We start from the raw sequence: 15,768 nt of genomic DNA on the forward strand, positions 1-15,768 counted from the left end.
GATGACTCGATCACATTTGAACAAATGTAAATATTTTATTTTCAACTAAGCTCTTTGAAATATTTTTTTTTGTGTTGAGCTAAAGGGTAGGCTAGGATAATGTTTCATGCACGATAATTTTGGCATACATTTACTTTACGGTAAAGAGATCACTAAAGAAATGTCCCAACGTAGCAAAAACAACCGAGTTAATATGCAAACTGATGAGGAAAATGTTTTACGTGGCATAGCATTCGTAGATTTTTGAAAAACAAGCATATTTAAAATAAACCCGAATATTTTCACAAACTGTGTTTACCTGTTTCGGCTTTGTTTTTTTTTTTTTGGTGGCTTTACAACGGAAGTGATTAGCCAAGGGTATAGAGGCTGGTAAAACTGCACTAATGTGAAGGCTGGCCTGGCTTTAAAACGGTGGCACATGCTAATCCTTTTCGATTCCAGCAGGTTAAGGGTTACAGATTAAATTTCCGCTCATCATTTTAAGGATCATTATGCCTTAGAAGTGCCTTTATTCTGACTTTTCAAAAGCAGGGGGTTTTTGTGTGCCCTGTTATAGTTTTATTGCTTGCTTCTTTTGCTTTTTTGCAAACAGTACAGTCATAGTGAATGAGTATTTAACAACCTTGTTAACATTTTGCTACTTTTATGACAAATAATTTCAGTCACCGCTACTTTCCTCTGGTTATAAGTATCTAACATGCCCTTAAACCATTTTTAAAGTCAAGTCAAGTTTGTCATTTTTAAAGAAGGAAAAACAATCGTTTCTGAGACATGATGTGCCTTTAATAAAAAAGAGAGCAGGAAAGCAGTTTAAGTAAACAATGTCTGTGTTCGTCGATATCATTAAATCACTTCCGGCAGTTGTTTATGAAACATAGCTTGAACTATTCAGCCGGGACCAGAAAACGCAAGATTTTTGTATTCTGATTTGTCATATGGCTCTCTGTATAGAGAGTTTAGAATTTTAAAACAGTTATTATCATGACCAACAGTTTGTCAAAGGGCAGTTAAGGGTTGGATTTATCTTGATCTGAAATTTATGTTATAACATAATACTATAACAAAAAGGACCATAACAACTACTGCTTGTTGCAATAAATATATACAGATTGTTCATTCTTCCTCTGCATTTTAACAGCTGTCTGTAGGTAAGGTACTTGTATACCTATCGAATGGAACGTTTAATTGCACATCCTGCAAATCAGTCGATAGTTCTGAGAGTATGTATTTCCACATGCATGCACACACATTGCATCAGTAATTGGTGGTGATGCAACACATTGCCGACAAATCTGACGTAAGTACGCATTAAATGTGTTACCGCAAGCATGTATACACATCGCATCTGTGATTGGCGGTGTCTGAACGCAACGGCTGCATATACGCAGATACTGACTGGTGTACGTGTTTCCACAAGCTTTTCTACACATTCTGTCAGTCAAAGGTACACGTATTGCGCACATGTCACATATATGTCTTAGGTTCCTTGAATATGTGTTGCTGCACGCGTTACTGCACATGTCGTAGTCAACGGGCGGGTCGACAACACATCGGTTGCATATACGCTGATATTGACTAGAATACGTGTTACCGCAAGCTTTTATACACATTCTGCTTGTAGGATTAACACGTATAGCACATTGGTCACATATCTGTCTCAGAAAGCTGGAGAAGGTGTTGCCACAAGCGTTACTGCACATGTCGTAGTCAATGGGTGGGTCGGCAGAGCATTCGCGACACGTCTGTCGCAAATTAGATGAAAATGTGTTTCCACATGCGTAAATACATCTTGTGGAGGAATGCGCTTGCACACTAATGGTAGAAGAGTGGATGAAAACGTCCACAACAAGAAATATTAATGTTGGCCTCATCTGCAAAATCAATATCGTTATATAAAAATTACGTACAAAGTAGTTAAAACAAGAGAATCCAAATGACAGCTATATATCACCGAAGTTGTATTTTGTTAGACATGAATGAAACAAAATTTCAAATTGACTTTTACCTGACACAGTTGCCTTTTGAAGCTTTCTTTTTAAGCCTAATTTAACATTAATTAGGTTTTTAAGGGCGAGTTTAACATTAAGTAGATGTTTAGAGCTAATTTAACACATTCAGTAGAATTCTTCGGAGAAATTTAACTCTAAGCATTCTTTTCGGGCTGATTTAACATGGGTTTATTTTTAGGGCTAATTTCACATTAAGTAGACTTTTTATTTAGTAGATTTTTTAGGGCTGATTCAAGATTAAGTAGATTTTTTAGGGCTAGTTTAACATTAAGTAGGCTATTTTGACATTAAGTACATCTTTAGGTATTTTTTAACATTGGCAAATTTAACACTTATTATATTTTGCAGGACTAATTTTAGATTAATTAGATCTTTTAGGCTAATTTAAAAACACAAAGTAGATTTTGATTTTTTAAGCTAATTTAACATTCAGAAAGTTTTTAATGTGACCTTTAAGTATCACTTTTACCTCCACATCTTTTCAATCATATCTTCAAGTAGATATTTTATGAGAAGTCATCAAGAAATATATAGGAAATATGGATCTGTCACGAAGTGAAATGCTCAAACCATCGATTTTCAAATGTGGCAGCTCGCAATTTGCATATCGTCAAAAATGTTAGCTGAGGGGTATTCTTAACGAGGCCAAAAGCATTTCACCTCGAGGTATCGTATCTAATCATTATTTAAATATTTAATACATATATGTATAGGCATTCAAATAATGACCAAAGTTCTATGAAAACCCTTCCGTTAAAGATAGATCAACACACAACTGAGACGATTCGGAAAGTTTATCTTTGGAATTGATATTGAACCGGAACAATAAATGGAGAAAATAATGTTACATTTTGCCCAAACGCCTTCAAGAGATATACCTGATGGCCTTAGTATTGAATTACAGGCATTCTGTGTTTTGTGTAAATGAGGTAAAATTTTGCATTAGGTTTCATGTAAACTTTAAATGGGTATATGGAACATTAAAATGATATGGAATGTTGTAATTCCTTTTCTTAACAGCAATTGATTAAAAAAACATTTCAAATATTTAGTGTTATTACAAAGTATACAAAATTAAAATAATTCCTAAAGAAAATGACATTTTAGTGCTACAAACGCGTCTATTACAGTAATTTTAAATTATCATTTTACACTAATATTACACTTTGTATGTCGCAACGACGCTAAATGTCGCACTTGTCGTTACAATCTCGCAATCACCGCTAAAAGTCTTAAAATAATTTGCCGTTAAATGTCGCAATGATAACGTTAATTAGAACGCTTTGAATATGGGAATCTGTCCGCCTATAGCATGAGCCATTCATTTATAATTGTGTTGGTTCTCAAGCGAGTCGCATTTGAAGAGAGACAAGTTTGAAATTATCGAAAGATTGTGTAAATGCAGTAAAATAGCGATTATTTTGATGTTTATTTCGCGTGTTGCCTTGTTTGTATTGATGTTGAAGTTTAGAATTGACCATCATCGTGGAGAATAATGTCCACTGTGTTGATGGACAAAATGATTATGTGAAAATATTGGAAATATAATAAAATACAAGGTGATTTTGAGGGAAGGTTTGGTGTGGATTTTTTCGGCGAGCCTTTTTATCTTGTATATTTTTATAGACGTTGAAATATGATTTCTCTCGGAACAGCTTATATTAAGTGTTAATGATATATATATAACAAATAAATGTGCCTGGATTGACAAACATACATTTTATTTGGGTTTTAAAGGCCTTTTGAGCTCCTCACCCAAAGTGTCTGTGTGTTTGCGTGCAGTATCATCGGTATTACAAGTATTTTACCATACGACTTAGTATTTGCCACAATCAGATTGCAGTTTAACAAATTTCATTTACGCAATCATCACTAAACTCATGTACTTCATGTGTCTGCAAAGTATCATCACAGTTTGTCCTTTCTTAATAATGTTATATAAATGCTGCAATTGTAGGCAGAAATGAGCCGTGTCACGACAAAACCAACATAATGGGTTTGCGACCAGCATGGATCCAGACCAGCCTGCGCATCCGCGCAGTCTGATCAGGATCCATGCTGTTAGCTATCAGTTTCTTTACTTGATATAGGGTCTGTAAGCGAACAGCATGGATCCTGATCAGACTGCGCGGATGCGCAGGCTGGTCTGGATCCATGCTGGTCGCAAACCCATTATGTTGGTTTTGTCGTGGCGCGACTCAAATGTATTTTCGAGGCTGCCTATGATGAAGGAAAATTCAAGCTCACTCTTCTATTAATTTTATTATATGTATTGTACCTTTATCCACGTTTGAGCCCTTAAACTGTTATTTGATAAACATTTCTGATGACAGAAAAAATGTTATTAATGTGAAAGGTGCATCTGAACATATTTATATTGACACGCAGTTACAGGACAAAACAAGATTCGCTACGACCAAATTTCCCTATGTATGTCAGTTATCTGTTATTATGTATGTAAGTAATATGTTATGCCACTCACTGTTGAGTTCATAGACGTTGGGTCATTCGTTATATTTTCAGGAGGTCACGGGAGAGGAACTGTTTACACGAGGGATGGAGTTCTTATGATAACTTGGCAGGTGTTTTTGTGATAACTGTCACATAGTCCGTTGGAATTCACAAAAGTTTTCCGACGAACTCCGTGACAGTTATCACAAGAACTCCTGACAAGTTATCATAAAGAACTCCATCCCTCGTGTGTAACAGTTCCGCCTCCCTGGTAGTGTAAAATGACATTGAATTAATGATCACTGTGTGATTTTAAATTACTTTTAATGTGTGTCATTACAACGTATCTCTTCTGTACACCTCTCGCATTGATAAATAACTTTTCCATCTTGAGAAAAAAGTAACTAACAAAAGTTTAAAGGCATAATCATGCTACAGTTTCATGGACATAAAGGCAGATTGAAATCTGTATAATAGAATTTGTTTAAACTTTGAAGGAGCTTAGATAAAAAGTAACTGTGTATATATGTATGGTGGCTGATTTTGAACGCCTTTGTGCGTCTTGTTGGCTTTTAAAAAAAGGGCACACCTTAAAATTATGTCATTTCCTTATTGTTATTGATAAGAGGTTTTTTTACAGATATGTCTTGAATGTATTTTATACAACACTAGTAACGGAAACCGAGCGGGTTAACAGTTACATCCTTTTTGGTCCGCTATGAAATTTTAAATAAATCGTATGTAATTTCTTGGAAAACTTTGAGTTTTAAGTTTTTTCTACTTTTCATTCTTTGTATATGATAAAATTATTTTAATTTTGCTATACATGAACGTTTTAAAAACGTTTTATATGCATTTATTATTAGAGATATATTTCACACTTTGATTTTAACATGGGGACATTTTTGCCAAAGTACATATTAATTTTTGTATTCGACTTTTTATTTGTAATAAAAAAGGTAACTAAAGGTAACTAACAAAGAAAAAAAGATTAAACTTTAGCAGACGACAAGTCTGACATTGGTAAGACTGTACATTTTTGCAAGTCTTATCTTACCTGCTGAATTTGTGAAATGCACTTTTCAAGCGTCCATATTTTCAAGTTCAAGTTTCTAAATTTAGTCAGCCATTACATGTACCTCCATACTTTTAAAATCATTCAGGTTCCAGTTGTGTAAAGGTGCAATGTTGTTAACATTAGTCAAATTTACACAATTATTTTTGACCTTTAGAAGCTCCTTCGAAGTTTAAACAAATTCTATTATATAGATTTCAATATGTCTTTGTGCCAGAAACACGTTTTAATGACACAGATTTTTTCCTATAATATCACAGTGTGAATTTAGATATTGCGGCATTTAACGATATTGTTTGGACATTCAACAGTAAGGGAAAATGGTGCGACATTTTACATCAGTGCTGCGATATTTCACGGCAAAATATTTTGAGACATTAAGCGGCGGTTGCAACATAAAGCGGCAATTGTGCGACATTTAGCGACAAGTGCGACATTTAAAAAAGAAACACAAAAAACCCCAAAACAAATAAAACATAAACAACAACCACAACAACAAAATAAATACCGTACCTTTACTTTCAATGACGTATTACCCCCAATATCCAGTTTAATAACGTTTAGAACTTGAATTATTAATCCGGGATTGCTATGAATAATCTGAGTAAGTTTGATTTTACCGGATATTTACATCATTTTCGCATGCTACCACGTTTTGAGATAACATAATAGATAAAAGCTTCATGGAAACAAACATCAGCGTATGAAAATTTGTTCATGCTGTTTATGTTTTTGCGTTTTCCGTTTCTTTACAGATGAACAGTTAAGAAACTCAGATATATTTCCTCCAAGATTTTATCTGTCTATGAACATTTAAAGTGCTTGGCTTCATAAAAGATGTGTTCTATTTACAGAATATGACTCAGTTAAAATTTATGTTTTTGTGTTGTTGTTTTCTGTTCATCTTCAAATTACATGACAATTCAAAACATAATGACTGAACAAATGGAACTTGTTTTTAAAGGCCCATTATGCCCGATAAGTGCTTTAATTTTAATATCTCAAACTTTTTTATTTTTTGGTTTCCTGTTATAGTTGAAAAAACTTTCCAAAAAGATACTCAGCTGTCATATATCTGGGAGAAAAAAAGGATTCGTGTCTGACGTAGATCTATAATATGCCTTTTAGTTGAATGTTTATTTTCCAGCCATCAATGTTTATTTTCCAGCCATAAAGTGAGTGGTTTAACTTTACCATTTCTCTAACGAGTTATACATTCTCTCACGTATGTTTGTCGCAAACTTTGTGGATATAATTTTCGTACAAATGAATTCTTGTTATGAGTCTACTGTTATGATATATTTCTTATGAATAATTTGAGAAAAGCTAATCAGGCTTGCAAAAAATTAGTAACTATAATTTTTAGGCAGGTACTACAACTTTAAAATAATAATAGTTTCCTAGAATAATAGTTTAATATTTTTCTGCTTTGTTCAGTTGTAGTTCATATACATACCTACATTCGCTCACTGTAACTTTGACAAAGAACTATATTAAATTGTGATTCATTAGTCTTTTAAGTTTGTGGATTTATTATTCCAGGTATGTTGAGTTTCTCATTGTTTATTTTTTCTATTGGTAATACAATATATTTTAATATGTCAAGTACAAAACATATTTTTCACTCAAAGTATGATGTAAAGATTTCTGCTAAATTCTAATAAAATAAATTAATTATTGTAAATCATTTCATGGCAAAATTTGATAAAATTATATATTTCTAGTTGTAAAAATAGACATGAGATATGTGTTGTAGTTGCTTAAAATGAGTTATATGTAAATAGATAATGGTTTACATTGTCTAGATCTTGCATTATGTTACTGTATATAAGTGTTTGATAATTCATAAACAATGTGAGTAAAACATGATTGTATTTTCATTAATATGAATAGGTTCATCTACCTTTCACAGCATAAGCGAGTTCTCTACATAAATGAATCTTATCGCTATCATATTCCCCATAATTATTATAAAGTCAATTCTTTATGTTTTACATTAGTAAAATGCAAATTTCGTTACTTTTATCTAAGATATAAGATATTAATTGTCGTCATATTTGCAATGATGTTGTATTTCATTATTGTTTTTAAAGTTAAAATTGTATCATTGTATTATATACATATTGATTGTATACATTCGCTCACTGTAACTTTTACAAAGAACTATATTAATAAATTGTGATTCATCACTCTTTTTTTCCAGGAATAATTCCAAGCCGTCCTTAATAGACGCACTATCCCAGTGTTTATATTTAAAGATAAAGATTAGTATAACATGTAACACAGTTTCGTACTATATTTTAATCAATGGGTTTTAATTGCAAATAAAAAGGACATTTAAATGCAATACCATAAATATAGTATTAATTATCATGTGTGATAACGGACAATGAAGAAATTATATATGGATGTTGACAATAAAATGTTCTTGAACAAAATATTAGTTATTCATTATAATTATAAATGCCATATCAAATCATGAAGAACCAGATTTAATTAGAAATATTTTGTAAGAATATCCAAATTATTCCTTCTGTTTTACCAGTACTTGAAATATTTCTGAAAAATGTAATCATTGCAGGCCAATCAACTTTAAAAAGCTTTTTTTTTTTATCTTGAGTCAGCTTTTGGACCGGGTCAAAAATTACTAGATATGTGTAGACATTTACTTAATGTTTATTGTAATAATTGAGCCGCGTCACGACACAACCAACGTAATGCGTTTGCGACCAGCATGGATCCAGACTAGCCTGCGCATCCGCGCTGTCTAATCAGGATCCATGCTGTTCGCTATCAGTTTCTCTACTTGTAATTGTGTTGGTAAGCGAACAGCATGGATCCTGATCAGACTGCGCTGATGCGCAGGCTGGTCTGGATCCATGCTGGTCGCAAACCCATTATGTTGGTTTTGTCATGACGCGGCTCAATTATAATATATGTACCACTCGCTAACTTAATTTCACATGAATATACATCTTGCGACATTAAACGGTAGCGTTGCGATATTTAACGGCAAGGGAAAATCGTACGATATTTAATGTAACCATTACGACAATTAACAGTGTAGAAGATTTTGCGACATTTAGCGACGGTTACGATAATTAGAAGGAATTACAACATTTAGCGGCGTTGAAACAAATAACGGTGTTTCATTCTGTCTAAAAGTTTGCCAAACTGCAGTTTTTAGGTGAATGTGATTTATTTCTCTCTATTTTAGTATATAAATTAAATACATCATATTCACAAAATAAAAAGTCCATATTTGTTTAAATGCACTCGACCTTGATGATTGTTTCGTAAAATAAATTAGGACGAATGTTTAACATGCAATACTTCAAATGAGCGTTAACAGAACAACACTACCGACAACTGTCAAAAATGCGGAAGTTTCGAGGATAATGTGTACGTCATTCCAGATGTAATTCATTAAAATAATTCAACAATAAAGGATTACCATAAAATTGTTTTCATTTGCTCAGGTTGTTTTTGTTTGCGTCTTATTTATTTGGTACCTGGGAGCGAATTCTGCGAAATGTTAAAAAAAACATCCGGTATAATGCATTATAAATAGACTACTTATCTTGACAATTTAGTACACAGTACAGAAACCTGGCTGTTTAAAAGGTAAATTATTTCACTTTTTTATACAGTTAACCTTAATTGAAATAAATATTTCGTTGTTTCAGTATCGTATTAAGTAAATCTATAAATCTTTGTTTTATATGTACATGTATGATGTATGGCTTCGTACCAATTTGTATCTTCGTAGGGCAGAACGAAATGCTGAAATTTAAAAATAGTATATTTGTGAATCAACAACAACCAACAGTTCTTTTTATCTATTTTTTATTTATTTTTTTTCGCACGAAATGATAATATGTAATTATGTCGTCTTTACTAAACTGCACGTCAAAACTAAACTTAAAAAACACATTAAAATGAATTAGTCACTTGAATTACCCAGTATTCCAATCATATTTTTTATGATTTAAACATTTTTTTTTATTTCTTTATTTTGCAGATGAAGCTTGGCGTGGAAAGTTTTGTTGTTTGGTTTTTCATTAACATTGCTATTATAAGTGTGCACGGTGCGGCACATTCCTCCACGAGATGTATACACGCATGTGGAAACACATTTTCAACTAACTTGCGACGGACGTGTCGCGAATGCTCTGCCGACCCACCCATTGACTACGACATGTGCAGTAACGCGTGCGGCAATACATTTTCAAGCTACCTCAGGCAGATATGTGATAAGTGTGTAACACGCGTACCTTTGACTGACAGAATGTGTATAAAAGCTTGTGGCAACACGTTTTCTAGTCAATATCGACGAATATGCAACCGATGTGTTCGGACTCCACCAATTACGGACACCATGTGTATAAATGCGTGTGGGAACACATTTTCATCAAACCTAAGATCAGTATGTCGGAAATGTGTTTCAAGACCTCCAATTACTGATGCAATGTGCATACATGCATGTGGCAATACATTTTCCTCGAACTTTAGAAGGATATGCAATGCTTGTAGTTAAACAGTTATTTCTTGAATGGTAATTATTTTACTTTCTTAAAAACATATAGTACATATTTCTCAAGAGTGATTTTCTTGAAATAGTTTGTATCATCTGGAAGCATGTACCTTTAACATATTTATTCAGTTTTTAGTATGCGTTAACAATACAAATAATGGCATATTAAACAAAGTTATCCTATTATTTAGCATAAAGATATTTAAATAAATTTTTCGTATTGAAATGAAGTCTTGAGTTTAATCAATGTTATTGTATTTTAACCATTTGTATATTTATCATAAGTTATGTATTATATACAAAGCAGAAAAAGGCAAAAAAAAAACGAACTGTTATTTACCTGCCTTCAAAGTCTTATTTCTTATTTTTATGCCTAATATGCCTTTCTTACATTATTCATAAGAAATATTTTATAACAAGAATTCACTTCTATAAACATTTTATAAACAATCTTTGCGACAAAAATACATGAGAGAATTATAAACTTTAGAGAATTAGTGAAGTTATTTCTCGTCAGTTGCTTAAATTAACCTTTTAACAAACCATCCACTTTACATTAAACTTAAAGGCACATTATTCGCCAGAAACGAATAGTTTTTTTTTTCATTTTTAGAAAGGGCAAACATAAATATTATAACATTTAGATCATGGTTTTTAGATCATGTTTAATGTTTTTACAGAAAGAACGTGTGTGAAATATTTTTTCATAAAAGTAGCAAAATGTTACAAAAAGTTACTTTGACTTTAATACAAAATAATTCATTACTATAACTGCACTAATTGTCAAAGGGCAACTGAGGAAAAAGATGGTTCAGGTGAATGACAGAAGAGTATCATTTTTTGATAAAGCAGGAAATAAGAAAATAAAAAAAAAGCTTTTAAGAAATAAAAATTAAAGCATTTAATGGGCATCATGATGGGACTTTAAAGAAAAACAAGTTCAGTCATTGTGGGATGAATTGTCATTGAAAATGAACAAAAGAAAACCCAAACAAACAACATCAGTGACAACAAACAAACAAACAACCACAACATCATAAATTTATCTGAGTCATATTCTATAAATAAAACACACCTGAGAACTTTAAATTCTCATAGAAAGATAAAATCTGAGAGGAAATATATCTGAGTTTCCAAACTTTTCATATCATTAAAATATCTGTAAAGAAAGAGAAAAAGTAAAAAAAATAATACGCTGAGGTTTGTTTCTAAAAAGCTTTAATAATTTAAGTATTATAATTTGACGACCACAATTTATGCCAGATAAAAAACATTTGTGGGTGTTTTTCATTCAGCAACCCCGGGTGTCGTGTTTTTTACCTTCGAATTTGTACTATATTCCTCGGGAAATACACTATGAAAAATGACTATACTCAAATGCTTTCAGCAACAATAATTCAGGTTCTTTTTCATGTTTTAATAAACCGTGAGAAGCTTGTACAAATACGGGTACTCTGCACCTTCTCTCGTTAAATTCAGTGTAGTAACATCAAAAAAATATTGAAAATAAAAAACTTGAATTGGGCAAAAATGTGCGTGTTCCTTATTCTTAAGGTCTCGTGGTATCGCTACACGTTAAACTTGAAGAGTCTGGTGTCATTAAAAAATTTAAAGTACTATAAACACACATTTTGACGTTTCTTAAAAGTGCTTTTGATTTTTTAGTTTTCTGTTTTAATTTCGAAAAAGTGACTGATCGGTCATTTACCTGAACAATCTTGCGGCTGTTAATATTTGGCATAGTAATTAAGTATTTTGTATAAAAGTCAAATAGAATCTACTAATTCGTTTAAATTTTGCTTCTTTTATTACAAATAATTTCACATTCACCCCTACTTTTTTCAAGTGAGAAGCAGCTGTCATGCTCTTAAATCGTTATTTTAACGTTAAAAGTGTTTGGAATTATTTTTTGTGCAATAGAATTACAGTATTTCAAATGAATCGTAACACATTACATGTATTTTGATAAATCGGCAAACTGTTATGCAGGCGTCACACTGTCCCGAATTGGGCATCAGGTGGACACACGAATAAGAAAATGTTCAAATTCGGATCTAATCGTAATAACATCGTGCCATTCGTGAGGGCATCTTTTGCCATCGTATAATAACGGAATGCCGTTTGGGCCATTGCCTATGAATGTGTTGATCTGAAACGCGATAGTCGATAGTACGATGGTGAAAACGCGAAATCACGAAACTACGATGGTGAAAACGCGAAAGTACGATGATGAAAACGCGAAAGTACGATGATGAAAACGCGACAGTACGATACTACGATGATGAAAACGCGATAAACTATCGTGTTTTCACCATCGTACTGTCGCGTTTTCACCATCGTAGTTTCGTGATTTCGAGTTTTCATCATCGTACTGTCGTGTTTTCATCATCGTACTATCGCGTTTTCACCATCGTCCTATCGCGTTTTCATCATCGTACTGTCGTGTTTTCATCATCGTACTATCGCGTTTTCACCATCGTACTGTCGTGTTTTCATCATCGTACTATCGCGTTTTCATCATCGTACTATCGCGTTTTCATCATCGTACTATCGTGTTTTCACCATCGTAGTTTCGTGATTTCGTGTTTTCACCATCGTACTATCGACTATCGCGCTTCAGATTAACACATTCATAGGCGATGGCCCTTACGTGTTGAATATAACATGTACAGGACATTTAGACACGGTTACGTAATAGTATTTAAGAAATGTTTTTATATTGTTTTATTTTGAAATGGTATTTGTATTTTAGGTAGCTAGATTGCGAGATATGCATGTCTTGTTAGCAGTGATTTCAGTGGTGTTTGGTGGCTTTTCTTTGGTCATGTATCCTATAGGTTTAGAGTTAGCCGTGGAGGTGACATTTCCTGTAGCCGCGGCAACAAGTTCGGGACTTTGCATTATAAGTGGGTAAGTAATAAGTCAGCGTAGAGCTTTCACTCTTATTCCCCTGTAACTGGTTCGCTTTGATACCAGTATGGAGCCACTCTAGCCTGCACATCCGTAACATTTCAAAAACGAAAGTCATTTTTGCTCCCCTCCCACCCCACACCTACATACACATGGGCTTCCACCTGATAACACAAAGGCTTAATTTGATTACATATCTTACAACAGCAGACAAAATGTAACAATCTTGCCCCTTAGGACAAGCAGGTGATGAATCCCCGTCAACAAATTCTCCTGTGCCATGGATAATGCTATATTTGCTGCTATTTTTTTAAATTAGCGAGACATTCACCTAGCATTACCGAAACAGTAGGCAATTTAAACCTAACAGTGCTTGGATTTGGTCGACAGTATAGAACAAGACAAGCCTGTTTGTCCGTGCCCAGCATTCCTGGCTAAATTTCTTATATTTTTTATCTAAATATAATTGACAGTTCCCAAAAGGGAAGTTTGACAAGTCTATTTGAGAATCTCAACACGTTTATCATTGAATGCAGTTGGCCATAATGAACTGCCGGTGCCACCAGTGTAGAGCCAAACCGGCTTTTGCATTCTGAAAACTCTGACTAGACACATTTAGTATTTGCTTTTGCCAGTTTAAAACTTCTTAGCTTCAATATTTAAAGAAGGAGAATTATTTATTTAATGAATATAGCAAGAAAAGCGTTAAGGCACCAGAATCTTACTTTTCTCACTATTTACCCATTTTATACCCGATCAGTCAAAGCTTTTTTTCACCTTTTGAATTTTCATATATGGCCTTTTCCACCTACCATTCATTTAATTGTCCTTTATCAGTTTTTAGTGTATCAAGATGTACCTATGAAGTTAAGTCAACCTACTATGAATACATGTTTTTTCGAATCATGAACTTTGCAGACAACATTTACCATAGGACTGATTGGGCTTGTTGTAGATTTCTATAATCCAATTAATTTTTGGAAATTGGAACATGTATTTGGTACAGAGCAACTCAGGGTATAGCAGTTATGTTTGCCATGCAGTTTTTGGCACGTCCGTTGCCGAATTGGGAGCGTAAACTGCAATCTTGGTGTTTGCAGGATGGCGCATTTATACCACAGGATTTTACATGTAATTTAACTACCATATAATTTCTTTAGCATTTATTATGTTTTCTCAGTTCAGCTTCCGGAAGCCCAATTATTCTAAACTGACTTATTTAAGACCATGTTTATTCTCCTATGTGGTCATTATGACGAGAAATTGAGGGACAACTTGGGTGTGACACAAAACAAACAAGTAATACTTTTGATAATCAAAATTATTAATTAATATTCTGTCCTTTACACATACTTTTAAACGCTCAAATGTTCAATGATATTATGCAGATATGTAGATGTTAAAGCTTACACTATTACTTACTAATAATTACACTAGAATTAACGACAAATAGGTAAATGGTTCTACTTCATGCACATTAAATATTTTGATATTTCTCTTTTTTGTTTTCAGATTCATTTCTGTGGATGGCATGTTGTTAAACTACGGCAACATTTGTGATACTTGTGCTATTTTTCCGACCAAAATATAAACGATTAATAGAAGAGAAAAAAGCTTTGTCGAACTCTAAAACCAAAGTTTCTGTGATAAATAAAGAAGACTCGTCTAACAATAGCACTGAGGTTACAAAAATCTGACACCCAACTAACCTTTAGTTAATCTTAATTTTGTTTAAGCGTTTTGTTGAACGTGACCGTTATCTGTACCATAGTTTACAATGTCAATGTTTTGTTGACTGCGGCACTTATATTTATCCTAGTTTAACACTATATGGTAATTGTTTCGTTGTCTGTGGTTGTTATTATAACCTTTGTTTTACACCGTGTTGTCAGTGTTTTGTTATCCGTGACCGTTACCTTAGGTTTACATTGTCGTCAGGGATTTGTTTTTTGCGACTATTTTGAATAGGTCGTAGTCATTTCTTGGCAGGTAGTTCAACTGGCTGTTTTCTGTTGTTTTTATAGCTTTGAATATTTCGTGATAACTTTATAAGTTTAAGTGTTTTTTTTTGTGCCAGTCATTTTTTCCACTAGAGTGATATTGACTTCATTATTTATACCACGGTGTTCTATACAAGTCATATCTAAAGAATCACAAATGGCTGTTGTACTCGAAGATTTCCAATGTGCGCGATGTTTAATGACCAACGATAACAAGTGTAACTTGAATTTAACTGATAACTCCGTTCTCTAGAATACAAGATCTGACATAAGCCCGAGTGTATGGTCAAGGTTAATTTATCATTACCAGTTCAAAGCAAAATGTCCTTGTACCATACAACAAGAAATTACTAGTACCCAACTTAACCACGTGATTTTAACTGAAAGGATATTCCTGTTTTATTCATTTATACCCTCACATCAATTATGAAATTTATTATTGCACTGTTTTTGTTTTAATCAAGCTAATGATATTACATCGTTTTAGAGTAATTGTGCCATTATGTTATTGTAATTATATATCCATATTTTTATGATATTTAAAAAAAATATATTGTAAATGTGTAATTATACCAAGATTTATTTATTTATTATTTGTAAGTAAAAATTGCGATACTGGTGTTGTTTTTATACATTTGTTGATTCATGACTTTTTAAATGAAATAAAGGACTAGACTTTTAACTTATGAATGTTATATTTTCATCATAACCTTTCAATTCAAATTCGGGAAGTCTAATAAATTTACAGGATTGTTGGCCTATTTTTACTGTGGGAAGGCTGATAAATTT

General features: G+C 32.9%; 1 protein-coding gene and 1 long non-coding RNA gene across 3 annotated transcripts; one reads left to right on the plus strand and one right to left on the minus strand.

Moving 5' to 3' along the window:
* Positions 1-761: 761 nt before the first annotated feature.
* On the minus strand, positions 762-6,333 carry LOC132752777 (uncharacterized). Its single transcript, XM_060743158.1, has 2 exons — positions 6,049-6,333; positions 762-1,871 (listed from the first exon to the last, which is right to left on the minus strand). Exon 2 carries the CDS (start codon positions 1,869-1,871, stop codon positions 1,182-1,184), a length of 690 nt encoding a protein of 229 aa, XP_060599141.1. The 5' UTR covers positions 6,049-6,333; the 3' UTR covers positions 762-1,181.
* A 2,205-nt stretch (positions 6,334-8,538) lies between these two features.
* Positions 8,539-15,541, plus strand: LOC132752794 (uncharacterized). 2 transcript variants are annotated; one of them, XR_009628859.1, is made up of 4 exons: positions 8,539-9,159; positions 9,557-12,979; positions 13,986-14,110; positions 14,492-15,541. It is a non-coding gene; the product is annotated as an uncharacterized LOC132752794 (long non-coding RNA). The 2 variants fall into 2 exon arrangements; XR_009628860.1 differs by lacking the exon at positions 13,986-14,110 and having other exon boundaries at positions 8,542-9,159; positions 14,492-15,539.
* The last annotated feature ends 227 nt before the right edge of the window (positions 15,542-15,768 follow it).

Source organism: Ruditapes philippinarum, unplaced genomic scaffold (assembly GCF_026571515.1).
Source record: "Ruditapes philippinarum isolate M1 unplaced genomic scaffold, ASM2657151v2 ctg2676_1_1_1_1, whole genome shotgun sequence".
Lineage (NCBI taxonomy): Eukaryota > Metazoa > Mollusca > Bivalvia > Venerida > Veneridae > Ruditapes > Ruditapes philippinarum.